At 40.5% G+C, this 17,297-nt stretch overlaps 1 protein-coding gene across 4 annotated transcripts in view; it reads left to right on the forward strand.

Annotated features, from left to right (window-relative positions):
- The window catches only part of TASP1 (taspase 1), a 79,072-nt gene extending 73,406 nt beyond the window's left edge, over positions 1-5,666 (forward strand). For all 4 annotated transcript variants that reach the window (XM_066546238.1, XM_066546235.1, XM_066546237.1 and 1 more), the window contains one exon: positions 4,160-5,666. In XM_066546238.1, coding sequence (XP_066402335.1) covers positions 4,160-4,255 — 96 coding nt within the window. In that variant the 3' untranslated portion in view covers positions 4,256-5,666. The remainder of the gene's footprint in view (positions 1-4,159) is intronic.
- The last annotated feature ends 11,631 nt before the right edge of the window (positions 5,667-17,297 follow it).

Genomic DNA, 17,297 nt, shown 5'->3' on the forward strand with positions numbered 1-17,297 from the left:
TTGAGCTGATTAGATGATTGGTTGGTATGTGTCATTAGGCTGTCTTGATACAGGTATGAGTGATTTAATTAGATACATAAATAGTTTATAGTAACATACTTACCCACAGAATGAATTTGAGCTTGGAAAACTGTTAGCTTCATAAGCAACCTGTATGTAAAATCATTATTTTCAGTGCAGTGAGACCAGAATTACCCCATCACTGTGTCTTTCTGTTGTTGCTCAACAAGGACAATACTCTGGATCCTCTCTTTCTATTTGTTTCCCATTTTTTTCCTTATTAAGGTTTCACCAAACAAGATGCACATGGCATTTTCTGATAGCAGCAGTTGCCAGTATTTACTGGGGCACCTTCTCTTCCTGTACTACAGGTGTACATACAAACCGTGGTGGAGGAGAGATTACCAGGAGACAGAGCAGCAGAGTTGCTGCCAAAATGGGCTCTTAACTCTTAATTTATTTTAGAAAGTAAATTCAGAATGTGTGGTCAGATGGTTCTGATGGTGGAAGTGTGTACCCAGCTAGAAGGCTCCAAATTGCTAAAGAATATGTGAGTTTGGTGGTACTCTTTTTTTCAGGGAGCAAAGCTGTAGAAAGCAATTTCCTTAAGGATATGGTACCTTTGGTCTTTCATTATATTTCATCTCTATAGTGTAATGAATGGAAAAAGTTTGTTTTATAAATTATTCTGTCTAAAGCACATCCTGAGTGTGTAATAAGAGTGCTAAACACATGAAGTACTCCCTAGATTTGCTTAAGAACTGAATGTGCTGCCATCTGGTAGTTGTACTCTGTCCTCTTGGCAGTGTTTGATTGATTTCAGCTTTCTCATGCAGCACTGTCTCTTGGCTGAAATTTTATATATTCATTTTATATTGTATTTATGCTTTTAATGAAAGAAAAATTCTCTAAGTTGCTGTGAAAAACTGATACTTTTATGTGAATAGATGGAGGAGACTAGTTCTTTAAAAGAAAATATTTTTCATATTCCTTGGTCTCAAGGTTTTTTCAGAATCCTTGTCTACGAGACATGAAGTAATAGAAGTCAAAAAGATGAAACCATATATTGTTCCTATAGGTGTTGTATTCCATGAATTCCAGAAAGAGCTATTAGTTTTTTAGGTAGGGAACTTTGCAGTGTGCATCAGAAAGCACTGGGAGAGAATAACATTCCAGTGTCTGCAGCACTGGGGTTGGGATCAGTAGTTCCATGATGTAGGTTTGGTTAGGAGGGAAAGAGGGAAACACTGAGTGTTTGGATGGCAAGAACACAGAGCAAGAATCAGCATCAGAAGATTGGTTAGCTCTTCTGGGCTTTATAGAGGGGTAGGAAGCAAAAGATCAAATGTTCCTTCCAGCATTTACCTTTTTTCCTGTGGAACTGTGGACAAGAGGTTCCTCCTCAAAGCTGCAGCAAAAATCTGCAGTTGACAGACTGGTGTCCCACGTGTTGGTACCTCATCTCCTACTGGACCCTCACCAACCTTGCTTTTCTCTGGGAAGGCAAATCAGAATATTCTTGGGACTGTAAAATGCCTATATATGAAGCTGAAGATGTGGATAACTCATCATTCTTAATCTACCATTCTTTGACGTGCACTTTCCTCAAAGAGTGTCTTCTGTGGAGTTGAGTGGAGGATTAATTCAGGAAAAATTTTTATTTTCCTTTTTTTTTTGTGGTCCCAGGCACAATTTCTTCCAGGTGTGGGTTCATTCAACTTGTAAAGCTGACAGACTAATTGAGTTCAATTAAAACCTTTCCAGTGTTCTTCTTTTTTGTTTGCTTTTTTATTTTTAAGTTTCTAGACTCTAAACCTAATTGACTATACAATCTGGGCTTAATGTAAAATATGATGTTGGGATATAAAAATGTAACAAATTTACAAATAAGTACTGTGGTTAATTTAAAAATATTCTGTGTTCTTTGATGTTTCTTTTTATTTACTGGAGTTTGTTCATATGGTTAAGAACAAGGGAGATATAAATGTAAGAATTCATTTGGGAGTTTTCTACAGTTGTCTTGACATGGCAGTGTTACCCTTTCAAATTATTTATTAAGTAACATCTTAAACGTTATCATCTTAAATCTGTCTCAGTTTTGTTCTACACAGGGCAGCCATTGGTGAAAGTAATAAAAAGTAGTCAGTGTAAACCAGATCTCTATTTACTCCATCATAGAAAGTATGCAAATAAACAGGATGCAAGTAAAGGCTTTAAGAAATTCTTTGTTATGTGTGGTTTCAGTGTTTCTGTAAATGGAAATCTTCAGATGCTGGTGCACAGTGGTTTGGGGTCTTGTGGATGGGGAATGTGTTTCTCCTGACATAGGAAATGAGGTTTTCTGTAGGAAATGTGGTTTGGGTGGCTGTTTAAGCATAGATACTTGCTAATGTATTAATAGATAGTGACCACCTGCTTATCCCCTCTTGTACATTTTCTTCCCCTTGCTCAAAAACTCATTAGGATTAATTTACTGGTTTGCTCTGATTGCAGTACCTCACTGAGCAAGTAGCATTCTTCCTCTGAGGAAACAAATTTGCTACCATGCCCATCAAACTGTGCTCCTTTTATACTGTCATCCTTTTCATTTAAAAATTTTTACAGACCTAGGAAAATATCGGGAAAATATCATAGATCTGTCAGTCATAGAATAAAACATACCTTTCTTCCACTTGATTTTGTTAATTTAATTTTTTTTTTTAATTTGTGAAATGACATCTACAGAAAAATTGTCAGTTACATTTTGAGGGAAACTGTAACAGATTTGAACAGATTATTTGCTTCTTGGAGTGGCAAATCACAATTGTAACTGAAATTGTTCTGAAAGTAGGAATATGTTCATATATCAAGCAGGAAAACAAGAGACCAAAGTTTTAGCAATGAAATTAAAACATTGAAATGTTTTAAATTTAATCTTATTCTGTGATTTAACTGAAAACAAGGCCACCTAAGTGCAGGCAGCAGGATGCCCCCCTTATCAAGAAAGGAATTAAAAGAAGCTGCTCAAGACACAAAATGTTTCTTCAATGTAATGAGCTGAGTTTAGAGTCTCAAATCACTTTCTGCTCAATTGATGCAAATTTTTCTTACTGAACTTTTACATTGGTACTTTTTATGACAACCCCTTAACAATGTTAACAAACATTCCCTCATTGCAAGTGATACATTTTGCAACTACTAAATCTTTTAAATGGGATAATGTATGTACAAACAAATATGTGCTGGGTTGCACTTAGAGGAGGCTGTAGTTTCTAAATGCCAGCAACATTATGCTGTAAGCTTTATACCATAGTAGGAATCATTTCTAGTTCCTAATTTAATAGAACATGAGCAGTTTTCACAGTGTAGAAACATGTGCAAAGGGTGATAAAAAGTCATTACTCTTAACAGTGAGTCAAAGTATCTTTTCATAAGCAGATGCATTTGCCCATCAGTAATAAAACATACCCCAGTATATAAAGGATAATTAACAGATTTTTAGGGTCACTGAGTTACAATTCAGTTATAAACTGGAGTCTTGTGTACACAGACAAATGTACCCACTTCTGGCTGAAATATTCCAGTGCCTTCTCAAAGGCTTTTAAAACTTTCTGTGGAAAAGATGCCTATTGGCAGAAACACAAATTGTTTCTTGGATTGATTTATTTGGTGGCTGGCAACGGGAAGTCTTTGGAGTTTTTAGGTGGATGTGTAGATATTTTATGCAGAGAAATTTCTTACTTGCATCCTGATTATTGCAGTAGCCTTATCCTCTGAAGTGTTAGTTTGTCAAGTATTTAATTCTGTCTGAGGTTTCTTGAAGGTGTATTTCTGTATGTGGTAGTAAAGACTTCTGAATCACCCTAAGAAACAGACCTATAAACCATGAGATGCCAGAAGTATTTTCTTTTGTCTTCACTCTGGATATTTCTTTCTACTTTCAGTGCATTGATTCATCCAATTTGCCTTTCCTATGCATCTGTCATGGTCTTTCTCTTCATGTGTTAAACATTAATGCAAACAAAATAGAAAAAGAATCTCAGTTGCTTTTCAAGTTGCTTTGTAGTTTGTCCTCAGACTTCACTGAGGGAACAGCTTAATTGTTCAATACTTACAAGCTTACTTTGTCCTGCATAATTTTGCCTTTTCTCAGTCCATAATATTCTCTTGACTTTTCCAGACTCACATTTCAAGACTTCCTCCTGGAGCTGTGGCAGGACAGTCTGTGGCAATAGAAGGAGGGGTTTGCAGGCTGGAGAGTCCAGAAAGCAGCTGATTCTTCACTTCATTGCAGAGAATGTGAATGACTCTTTGTACAATAAGGTTTTTTTTGTGTTTTAACAGATGTTGGAAATTCTGCTTTTGTTTTATACTCCGTATTGCAACCATGTGCACCACAACTTGAGACAAGTGCTGCTGTAGTTTATGTTCTCACTCTGTGAATGGGGGTTGTATGCATGTTCATTTTGTCTCACGAATAAAATAGGAACACTCCCCAGTTGTGCAAAGATCATGTATAATTAATGATAATGCATTATAATATAATAATGCATTTTCATTTTTCTGTGTTGAAAGATTACCAAAAGTTAAGAAAAAAATAATTTAAAGATACGGTCACAATTGTCATTCATATTCTAAATTTAAAAGTAACAGGCCTTTGAAGTGGCTTTATAATTATGCAAAAAATTATTATGGTTTCTAAGTTTCTTAGTGGTTTAAAGAAATCCAGAGGTGATTTAAACATGAGTTGTTTTTTTCCTCTCCAGTAAGGAGGATTCTTTTTTTGTTCAAAGAATGGTTTCAGTGAAACAAACTAGAGCAAAATTAAGGCTCAAATTGTTTTTGAATAGTCTTATAGGTCATATCTGTGTTCTCAAACCAAGATGTTAATAGCTCCAAGCTGTATGTATTGCAAAAAGCTATATGAAGATAATGTATCGTTACGCAGTCTTTATGTATAATGGAATATTACAGTGTAAATAAGAAAACAAAGTTTATGGAAAGATTCAATATTATTCTTCACTTCTGCTTTAAATCTATTTTTAAGAGAGGTACAGAAATGAACATATTACTGGATGGGAAGTGCAATGTGTATCAAGTGGCTGGTGGGAGGTCTGATACTGAGCTTTCGTGTTGGTAAAGCAACTTCCTCGTGTCCAGCCGCAGCATGGGTATTTATAACTGTGTGTAATATGTATGTACTGTGCAGAAATTTACTGTAACTCTTTTGATACCTTGAACAGACCTGCAGTGTAAAACAATGTAATCTTTGTCTGCCTCCTGAAGCATTGGCAGCTGAACTGTCATTTGTCACCAGTTTGGCTATGTGAGCCAGGTTGCCCAAGTCCAAAAAGCGAGTTCTGACATGAAACCTTCCACTCAGTTCTTTTTCCTTCACAGCACTGGCAGCAATAGAAGACTTTTGTAATTGATTCATTGTCCTGAGAAGTATGCCAAAGAGAAACTAAAATAGTTCATCCTTTTCCCTGGTGGATATTTGATAATTCTGTTTTCAGAAATAGTGGATGAATAGATATTCAGACTGTATTTGCTTAATCAGGCATTGTACTTGCCTGTTTTGTAATATTGTGCCTGCCTATAACAGACATACTTGACTGATGAAATGGTTATATTGATTGTAGTACCAATCTTTCATGGAAAAGAATAAAATTTTTTTAATGGCCTGAGTTAATTTTCACTATTATACTACAGCATACATTGAGAAACTGTCATCTGTGTATGGTTTTTTAATTGTGACCTCAGTGTAGCCCTATAGTTGAAGATATTTCAGTACAGTTCTGTAAAAAATATAAAACAGCAGCTTTCCAGATTGCACAACAACAGCGTGGAATGTGCCTGTCTTGAAATAGTTTGTGCTGAAATACAGTGCTTAAAGTTGGATCCTTAGTGGTACCCTTGTGGTCTGAGGAAGTGAAGGACCCCTTCCCTGTGTAGTGAGTAAAAAATTGAAGATCATGTGTATGGTTTTTTAAATAGCCAAATTTGAAAATGGCCTTGTTGTTAGAAAAGCTAAAGGAACAGTGTTAGCCTGCTTTTAGAATAAAAGTGCTTTTCTGTACTGACATCATATAGAAATTTTGACATAAATTCACTCTTTCATGCCATTGTAAAATGTAAATTCATAAATGCTTGATTCCCTTTACTTGCTTAATCTCTCTTTATGGAGGTTTGGATTCTAGCGTAGGATTTCTGTAGTTTGTTTTTACTTTATTTTTGTATCTATACAATACTCCAATCAATTTTTTTTTTCTTCCTTTTGGTGCAGAGTTTTCTACCTAAGGTACATATGAGAAGAAAACCATCTTAGCATGTATGAATTTGGTATCAGTAATTGTGAAGACTGACAGGAGCAGAATTTCCTATCAAACTCCCACTTAAACCAATGAAATATCTTACACAACTTTAATTATGCATCTAATTGTGCTACTAGCTCTATTTTGAGCTTAAAAGAGGCTCATGAAATATAAGTGGTGAGGAGGGACACTGCAATGATGTGTTCTGTAAGCCCTGTGTGTGGTGAGTAACCATTGCCACTGGCACAAGCAGATACAGCCCAAGAGGAAATGACACAGTGGGCAGCAATAGCTGCTGAAATTATAAAGGAAGGGTGAGCAAGTGAAATACATAGAAATAAAATTTGAATGCTGTCAATTTTATACTCAAAGACACAATTACATGTCCTAAAGGATCAGCGGACCGGTCGGTGCCAGAATAGTCCTGTTCAGTCTTCAGCCATAATGAATTTTCTTGCTTAAAGTTTCTAATAGGCTAAACCAAACCTGACAGATAACCCACTTTACTTTGCTCCTGAGCCTTAACAGCACAAGCCTGCAATGAGTGATTTCAAAGGGCTCCAACTGAGCAAGCTATGGAAGATAGGCTTGTTACACTAAAAAAAAACTTAAGAGGTGATTTGAATTCCAGTTGTTGGTATTTTTTTTTGGTTGGTTGGTTGGGTTGGGTTTTTTAAATTAAAAGCTCTTTACAGTTCTGTAGAAATGAAGACTATGCTTTTCTGCTTGTAAATTAACCTCTGGAAATACTGTGGCATTTGAGATTTGACTGAGGTAGAGGATGAGAGGACTTGGTTTAGGAGAACTGCAGCCATTCACCTGTGAAGGACAATACAGAAAGTGCTGTGAAAACAAGGAAGCCTAAAAGAAAACAAAGTTGGTAATAAACCTAGGGTTACTAGCTAGGTTGGGGTAACTGCTGTTGTTGCTTAAAATGTGAATTAAAAGCAGAATATAGAAAAAATAGCCAAAGGAATTGTTGGTTATGGCATTACAGGTACAATATTTCACAGTGGTAATTGTGCAACTGGACAGTCTTTGTAACCCAGTTTTGAGCAGAGTGATGCAGGGTTAGATGGGAAGCTCTCAAGTGTGTTATGAGACTTTAACATGCTTGTTAAAGTGAAGCTTTGCAATTTAATGATTTCTTTTTCTTCCAGTTGTTATGTGAGTCGTTTACTTTGAGTCAGTGAGATATATCAAGAGTTCTGTCCTTCAGTGGTAGCGGGATTTATCTGTTGAAAGCCACTAAATTGGCCAGTTTTTACAGCTTTGTGCGTGCAAATAACTGAGCACTGTCTGTCTCAGAAGGTTTGCCACTAGCAGAATTGGGATCAGTGTCATTCTGGGTGGCTGACATCCCATCCTCTTAGTAGAGAGTCACTTTTTCATATTAAAATAGGCATAGAACCTGGTTTTCAGGTCAGCTTGGTTGATAGAAGGTTTAGGAGAGAATTGAAGAGTTGAAGGGAAAGTTTATGCTGTAGCTGGGTAGGGAAATAAAGGCTCTTGTTAGCAGAGTATACAGAATAAATTTGCCAGTAGGGGAGAGCAGAAATCAATGGAAAGTGGCAGAAGAAAAACAAAATTATTTTGAAGGAAAAAAAGAATAAGAGACACTAACCAAGAAACCTGGGTTTTCAAAGAATTTATATATCCTTCAGATGCTATTAGGGCCTGGCTTCCAAGGGATATTTGAAGAGACAAAGTATGAACTGCTCCCTTACACTTGGTTTTCCTGTGAAAGATTTGTTTTGGTTTACAGCAAAGGGAAGACAAACACAATTTCTGTGGCTTTTAGCCTCCATGTAGTGTCAGCAGAGGTTTTGTAGATTCCTTGCAGGAGGGTTGGGACAGGGCCACTGCCTCATACCAGAGGCCAATCAGCCAAGAAATGCTGAGAACCTGTAACTTGCAGGAAATTGTGTTGAGATTTTATATGGAAGATGGTGGCAAAGGACTCAGGTAGTGGGTCTAAGGACAGATTTTTATTACTGATTAATTAAACTTACCTCTTTTCTTTTTACTCATTTTTTACAGGAAAGCTTGTGGGAGGTTTTGCTACTGTTAGAGCCCCCTGCTTGTTTATTCACTCTATTGGAAGATAACACAGAGATAAGGAGGACTTGTACACTGACGTTTATTAGTTTAGATTTTACAGTGACACAGATTAGATTGTACACATTCCACATAACCTGGGACTTAAATCCCCATAAAGACCATTACCATCACTTGGCAGGGATTTAAACACAAGAGATGTGTCTTGTTACCCACTCCTGTGTGCCTAATGAAGTAAATAAATTGTGTTAGCAGGAGTGGCAGGTAAGGTGGGACCTGCTTTCCCTTGGCCTTGTGCCATCCTACCCTCCCTTACCTCTGAGGTCTCAGTGATTATGGTGTATTGCTGCAAATATCCACTAAGGCATAGGGATAGAGACCAGCTAAGCTCATCTTTCTGAAACAAAAAGCCTTTCAAAGGGAAATGCCATTTTCAGAAAGTGTCACTTTGGAGCTCAGCCGTCAGCTTCAGTGGAGCCAGGATGTCATCCTTGAAGGTATTTGTCTTAGAGGACTCCAACTTTATGAGTCCCTTAATGCCAATACTGAAGGCTTCAGAAATGAGGTTGTGTGAGATGTTTTGATAACTCATTTTTTTGATTATCTGGGAATATCTATTGGGTGTGTAGGGCTCCAGCAAGCCAAAGGGAAGAGCCAAACCACAGACTCCTCTGGGCAAATAATCTGCTGTAGCTGAGCAATGACTGCCCCAAAAGGAGCTAAAGGGCTGTCGGCACTGTTTCATAATTTGCAAATTTTCCTAAAGATGATCATTTCTGCAGCCCTGGTTTCATTTCAGGTACATGTGTGTGAATGGTATTAACAACAACCTATCAGAGCACAACCTTGGGCAAGGATTCCCATGGTACAACTCACCTGTGGCAAACCACTGTGTCCCAGGTCAGTGTGATAAGCCAGGAAACCAGCCTGGATTGTAACATCCTCAGTATGCACTGGACCTCTGATAGAAATCCTACTGAACATAGTTTTTAGAATTTTTTTCCTTAAAATGTGAGTTGTGACTGATAACAGCCCCACAATGCAATTCTGTGTTGGAGATCTCCCAGTCCTGCTCCCTGTCAGCTTGAGATTTGACATCAAATTGTCCATGCTTGAAAAGACTGCTGCTTTTTGCAGCTAAGAGTAAACTCTTTGGTCTCTAGTATTCCACTGTGGACAGCTGTAAAGGCCCTGGCTGTGAGAAGAAGGATGGGTAGCAAGGAGTGAGAAAAATATGTGAGCAACAGCCCCACAAGCCCTTCTTGCAGGAGAGGATGCAGGAGTTATGGATGAGGGAGTAACATTGAGCCTGGGAAAGAGAATATGAGGGAAGGTGGTGTTTTAATTTGTCTTTGTCTATTGCTATCCAAACCTATTTTAATTAGCCATGCATTAAATTGATTTTCACCTAGTTGAGTTTGTTCTACCCATGATGGCACCAATATCAATTGTATCTGCAGCCATGATTCTCTTCAGGATTATATCCAAAGAGTAAAATTTTGCAGGAAATATTCTTCTGGTAGGTTAATTTTTGCTTGGGCCAGGGGGCTGATATTTTTGGACCCTGCAGCTACATGACTTTGTAAAGGAAACACAGGAATGCATGGCTGGAAGAGGGATAGGGAAGACAAAAAGACTTGCCTTTTGCTGATGTTAAATTGGGTATAAAATGAAACTGCTCCCATCATCCCACTCACTGTTGATTCTTCTTTGTGTTGGATGTTGCTCTTACTGCTTCCAGTCCATCCCTGCTACAAGGCACCACGGATCTTGTTGGGAAAATATTGCCATGTTTATAAAATTGAATTTGTGGCTGATTTTATGGGAATCCTAGTGAAGTACAATTCTTGATCCGATGAAGAAACAGTTTCTAAAATTTGGAGGCAGTGAACTCCTCTGGGGAGATAAGAACAGACTGAGGCTTGAGGTAATTAATGATCAGTGTTGTGCCCATGATGGCCTTTGAAACTAATTGTGTGTCTGTGGAGGGGAGGGATATTGTTTCAAACCCCATTTTATTGTATCAACATGTCACCTAATGTCCATGAAAGGAAATGTATCCAACCAAAAGACAATGCCATGGCACAGCAGAGAATGCTGTATGATAGATGATTTGTAATCTGTTGCAATTAGATGACTGCAATTCCATTAATTCCTCAGGAAAACGGTTTAATGGATAGAAAAAACATTTTTTTGAGTATTCTATTTGTACATCAAAAGAATAATTATTTCCAGATAAGTTTCAAGAATCTTCACCAGCATTAGGGAGGTACCTGAATTAGGAAAGAACTCAAAAATAGGGAAACACCCAACTAAAAATGAATAACAGAAACCAGGCAAAAAGTTCACTGTTAATACACAAGAGGCAGAAGGCAAATGAATTTCCCTGTTCTCCAAAGTGTGACAGACAGAGTTTTAAGTTCAGGTATGAGCTAATGCTGTTTTCTTCTTTTGGTACTTTTCTGTTTTACTTGTTTTCAGTTTTGAAACTAAGATGCCTTTGCTTTTGCCTTGCTAAAGCACTTTCACTTTAGGTATCTCTAAAGTCACACAAATTAATTTGAAACAAAGATGCTTTTCCTTCTGTGGGGATGCCAAGCCCATGTCAGGTAGTCAATAGGAGCTAACCCTGCAGAGAATAGCACCCAAATATATTCAGGTGTCTGAAGAAATGGGTAAGCTTTCAACACTCCCCTGTGCTTTGGCTTCAAACTAGTTCCAATTCCAACCCTCCATCCATTTCCCTGCAGTAGAACCAGCCCATGTTAGCTGGTCTCACAAATGGCACACACAGAGTGGTAAAAACCTTCCTTTTACCCCTCTGGAGAGGTAATGAAGAAAACAAGACCTGTTGATTTTGTTTTCCTCCCAAACTCAGTTGTACCTCTCACCTTGCCCAAGCCCTGCCCCCAGGACATGTCACAATGTCTTTGGGATGCTTCCTGTGTGCCACAGTTTGGTGATGTGCTCTCAGGGCACTGGGAGTGCTAAACCCTGTATCCATCACTCTGATGCACCCTTCTGCATCACTGCCAAGAATCAGCAGAATAATTTGCTGGGAAAATTCTTGAAGTCTCCACTTAAAAAAAGTCAGAGGCTCCAAAAACTACATTTTAATGGGTTTTTTAGTAATAATGGTGGCCAGGCTGGCTAGTGAATGTGATTAGCTATTCATTTGGAAATCCTAGGTGCAGGTTCTTTCAGGCCAATGGTCTCCTGAATTGTATGTGCATGTGTCATCTTTATTCATGTCCTCTTTGTCCTGTTCTCTCCACTCTTTTCATCTTTATTTTCTCTTTCTCCAGCACCATCACTTGTTTCACTTGAATACTATTAACAGAGGGTCAATAATTAAATTTCCCCTGTGAAATGAATGTGTGTGGCTAGAAAGAACAAGGAAATGCATCAAGTTCCTGAATTGAAAGGAGCCTGAGGAGTCCCTTGAGGATCCATGCCCACAAAAGCCTTTGTACAGGACTTTTTTCCCAGTTAGGGCTAAAGTGTAGGTTGCTGTGAGCTCTGTTGGCACAAATGTGGAAGTAACCAGGCATTGTTTGATCCAGTGATTACAGAACAGCTTCATTCACAAATGAGCTGGTACAAAAATTTTGAATGTTTATTTCTATTTATTTTCACCAGTTTTTTTGCCTATTTGATTTCTCAGATTTTTCACAACTGGTAAAAATCACCTGCACAGTATTGCCAGTCTTATACTGAGTATTACCTGTAGAGGGAACTGCATCCCTGCTGGCAGCAGGGGAGCTGGTGAAGGGGGCAAAGGAGCCATCCCTGCTTTTTGTACTTTCTGGTGAGTTTATTTTTAATGCCCCTGAGAATTCTCCATCAAAGATGTTGCTTCATGCAGTCCTTTTGCAGAGACCAGTACAATGTTCATGTAATTTTGCCACGAAAAATCCTCTGTTCATGACATAAAAGTAGATACAATGACTTTTTTGAACAGGGCTTGTAAGAGAAAGGCCACATTAGCTTTTGCTTCTTCTTTGCTGAAAACTTTCATATGGCTGGAAAGAAGATATAGGCCCTTTTCCCTTCCTGCTAACTAATTCTCCTTACCTAAAAATACCAAAAAGGAAAAATTCTTTCAAATGAGAGCTGACATGTCCTCCACATGTGAAATATTCTAATTATTTCTATCTCCCATGCAGATCGGCTGTAAGACCTTGTTCTTATTAGTCACGTGCCAGTGAGGATAGAAAGTACATTTTGTTTTAGTCCATCTTGTCAGGGGGAAAAAAATGCACTGACATGACAGTGGACTTTTAAGTTTATAAGTTTAGCTAAACAAGGTAAGTTTATTTCTTGGTGAAACAATGCAGCTCTCAAATTCACTGTCTGTGCATACAAATCCAAAAAGGGTCGCCTGCTGTTGACTCTTTCCTTTTTCTGCCCTCCTGATAGCCTGCTGCTCCTGCATCCCTGCTTTCTTGGTTGCTGGTGAGCTCTGGAGTCTTCATGTTGTGCTTGTGGCCTCGGGTGAGGCAAGAGGGCTCAGCTGAGAACTTTGATCCATCTCCAAGGAGATGATGGGTGGAAGCTCTGTGCCATGCCCTTGTGTCCAGGCTTTGAAGTCTGGGATTAGGCTAGGGAAGGAAGAAGTCCTGCATGATATATCCTTTTGATGTGAAGCTCTGGTGGGTGATGGTGTGAGTTCAGCTCAGGACTTGGAGGCTCCAGCCTGTGCTGAAGGGCTGTGATGAGCCTTTCCTCTCTCCTGGGACCGAACATCCTCACATGAAGGGATGGAGAAATCCTGGGATTCCCCCATTCTGGGCTATAGCTTTGTTGACAGACTTATTTTTCACTTGAGCATAGTAAATAAAGCTTGTCTCCTGCTTGGAGATGATTCATCTCTCATTATGTTTAATAATTCGAATTCCATGCTCGGCTGCTGCTTCCCCTGCGCTCTGCCAAAGTGAGCGGTCTCTGCTCTGTACAGCTCCATCTGTTGGCATTGCTTTGCCATATCAGAAAAAGGCTAAAACATAATAATCCTTCTCCTCCTTCCCCCCTTCAGCAAGAAGAGCAGCCTTTTTGCTGGCATTGGGAAGGAGATGATAGACAGGGGACAGGGGGCACCATTTGCTGGGATCTCTCAGGAAAGTTCCTGCATCTCTGGGCTCCCCTGCATCTTCAGCATCCTTCAAAATCAGGAGTGCCCAGTGCCTGCTGAGCATGCTGCAGATCTGGGCAGTGATGAGGTGCCCCCACACTGTTTCCTTTGGTTTTCCAGCCCAAACTTGCCACAGGAGCTGCAGCAGCAGCTGCCTGCCAAGGGCTGACAGGGGCTGTGCTTGCTGGAAGCAGAGACAGTGGTGGTGGCTGTGGTGTGGAATGGCTGGGGGAGCTCTGAGCCCTGCCCATGCACACAGACCATAGGATCATAAGAGAAAAGAGGCAGGAGCCATCCCTACACAGTGCCTGGCTGGGAGCTGTGGAAAGGACAGCTCCAGTCCTCTGGGCAGCCTCCAGTGAGCAGCAGAGCCAGGAGATGCTGAGCCCCGTGCCAGACCCTTGGGAGCTCCCTGCTCACAGAGGGCTCTGCTCCGAAACCAGGGGCCAAGGACCAAGCTGGTGTGGAGATTGCTGGGGAGCAAGCAGTGCTGAGGGTGGCTTGGATGAACACAAGGGATGATGATCACCAGGGGTGAGGTATTGCAGGGCAGGGCAGTCATGTGGATGAAGGGTTGTGCTGAAACACTGGCACAGCTTGCCCAGACAGGTGGCGGGTTCCCCATCCCTGGAAACATTCGTGGTGAGGCTGGATGGGGCTCTGAGCAGCCTGGTCTGGTTGAAGATGTCTCTGCTTGTTGCAGGGGGGTTGGATCAGACCTTCCTGAAGGGTGGTTATAGTCAGGTGGGGTTGGTCTCTTTCTCCAGGCAGCAGTGACAGAACCAGAGGACACAGTCTCAAGGGAAATAGAGGTTGGATTTTAGGAAAAAGATTTTACAGAAGAGGTGATAAAGTTCTGGAATGGTCTGCCCGGGGAGGTGTTGGAGTCACCATGCCTGGATGTGTTTAAAGAAAGCCTGGATGTGGCACTCAGTGCCACGGTTTAGTTGAGGTGTCAGGGAACGGGTTGGGTTCGATGATCTTGAAGGTCTCTTCCAACCCTGCGGTTCTGTGATTCTGACCTGTAAAGGTCCCTTCCAAGCCAAGGCGTTCCCGATTCCCCAGCTCGGAGCGCAGGTGCCCGGCTGCTGCTATGTCAGACCTGGCCACAGGAGGGTACCACAGGCAGGGACACGCTTCCAGCAGTGCCACTGACACGCGTAGTGTGTTAGTAACTAACGCGTAGCGTGTTAGTAACACCGCGTCCTGCCGCTCCATGCCTCTCCTGCCTCGCACCTTTGGGAGCGAAGCTGTGAGCAGGGCTCCTGTCCTGGGCAGAGAATCAGCCTGATGTGTCTCATGTGCACATGAATCCCAACAGAGTTTTCTCCTGGGACTGCTGGCAATCTGCCGGGTGAAGCCATCGGTTTTGGGGTGCAAACCAGGAGCTGGGACTGCCCGGCTGCATCCCACCCTGCCCTGGCTGGGAAGAACGGAGAAGAACTGAGAGTAAAGCGGGCTGTGCAAAACCCGTGCTGCTCGGGGAGGGTGAAATTCAACACATCCTCCTTTCTGTTCCCAAGCACCTGGAGCCCAGTGCTGGGTGCCGGCACATTCAGTCCCCTCCCTGGTGGCTGGGCTTGAGCAGCTGCACGGATGGCACCAGGCAGGATTGAGACTGGCATCAACCAAGGCAGCTTCATTGCCTGAAATTGTCCAAAAGCTGGAGCAATTTAAAAAATGAAGGCTACAAACATGCTCACAAGCAAATGTTTTTCCCTTGTATAGTTTATATGAATTTCTGCTTAAAAAAAATTAATTATCTGCCTTCCTGGAAGTGTTGTCCTCTTCCAGCTACTAGTGGCATAGGTATGAACTTGCTTGACATCAAATACTGAATGTTTTCAATATTGATACTTCATATGTGGCAGGTCTCACATATATAAAATAATATAAAAATAAGAATGGGGCTTTATTAATTTTATGATATATATATATATATATATATATATATATAAAAAATATGTATATTTTTAATATATTCTTTATATATTTTATCCAAATATTCATTTATCTTTTAATGATGCTTATTATTTTATTTTATAAGGATCTTCTTCTTTAAGTGCATCAGATGTTCAGAATATCAGAAATCAGTATTCTTTATGATGAGAGTAAATATTCTGATTTTTTCATAGAGGCTTTTTTCCCTTCCATAAAAGGAGAAAGCACTCTACCAGCTAAATAGATGCAAATATTTTGTTTCTCATGCTATCAAAAGCAGCATGCAATATGATCCAGCCTCATTTGTGAAGGAACCTCTTTTACACAGAGAAGGGAGGGAGAGAAACCTCAAATGTCAACAGACAATTGGTAGCCCATTGCTTTTTTCCTACCTTTAGATCATAACTTAAGAAACCTGAAATGCATGGCATACTCTTTGTCCTTGTTGCCTGTGTGAGAATGTCAGTTCTGTAGGTCATTCAGAGAGATTTTATGGTAACAATAGGCAAGTCAAAGCAGTTATTGCTTTTGACAGATGTGTTTAACACGATGATGTTTTTACACTTCAAAAAATGAGAAGAAAACTTTAAGTAAGCACAAAAAGCAAAGTGAAAGCATGTTTAAGGTGATACCTTTTCTTAACAGAACTACCTTAGCCAAGGAGAGGAAGCAGGAGTTGAGTCAGTAAGACTTCAAAGTAAATGGACAATTTTGGATTCGTGGTGAAGATGGAGTAAGAAGGTGTGGAGTACTGTGTAAATGTGAAAACAAAATTGTAGCAGGAGCACAACTACCATAAATATATCTGTAAGATTGCCCAGAGAGGGACTTACCCTGGCTGGGCTGTCCTAATCCCACACAGAAACCAAGACTGGTGTTTGCCAAGTCTGTGTACATCATGTTTTTCTCAGTCTCCTTTCTTTTCCTCCTCTATGCATGAGTAAGATTTTAATTTTAGCAGAAACTCTGCTAGGCTTTTGTGGGCAGGTTGGGGAAAGGAACTGAAGGATGATATTTTTGTTTCTCCATATGAATGCAGGAAGTTCATCTGAGCTCAGCTGGCAAGGCCCCTATCAGAGAGGTGTCACAGCTCTGGTTTGCATTTGATTTCCCAGGGAAGTTATTGAGAAGAGAATATTTGAGAATGTTTGAAGTCACCATGCACGGGCAAGGCACAGAGCACAGAGCTCAGACCATTCATACACAGTGGTCTGCATGTCAATTTTTACACTCACCCAGGTTTGTCTGACCATGCACAGGAGGGTTCCCAGGCCCAGCTCCTGCTGGGATGCTGCTCCATGCAAGAAATGCATGTTAAGAAATATAAAACTCTGCTCATACATTCTGCATCTCTGATGGACTGGCATCTGCCTGGTTTGTAAAGCAATCTCACTGACCAGATTAATTCATCCAGAGGTTGAATTCACTCCATGTTGTGCTTCTTCAATAGCAAGGGACTCCTCTATGAGTGGAATGATGTTTCAATGGGTTTAACCACAGGGAAACAGGAAACTGAGCTGATCTCACCAGTCCAGATGGGGACCCCAGGCACCCCTTCCAGTGTCTGGTGTGGAAGCAGAGAGAAAATAGCTCAGGGTTTCTCTTCACTCCCACACCACTGACTTGTGCTGGAGGCCAAAAAGCCACCCTTGCCTGCTCTGTTTATTTGTTTGTTCAGCCCTTGTTTATTCACCAGCACAGGGGACACTGGCTCATTTGGCAGCCTTTAATGACAGCTTAGGGTTCACCACCCTGCACTAATTCTGTGTTGTTAAAAATACACTTTTTTTCCAAATGAGTAGGGCAGCAAGCAAACACAGGGAATGGCTCTTCTCTAGTTCACAGTGTGTTTGTTTTGCCCCACACCTTTGTTT

The sequence above is a fragment of the Molothrus aeneus genome, chromosome 3 (genome assembly GCF_037042795.1).
Source record: "Molothrus aeneus isolate 106 chromosome 3, BPBGC_Maene_1.0, whole genome shotgun sequence".
In the NCBI taxonomy this organism is placed as follows: Eukaryota; Metazoa; Chordata; class Aves; order Passeriformes; family Icteridae; genus Molothrus; species Molothrus aeneus.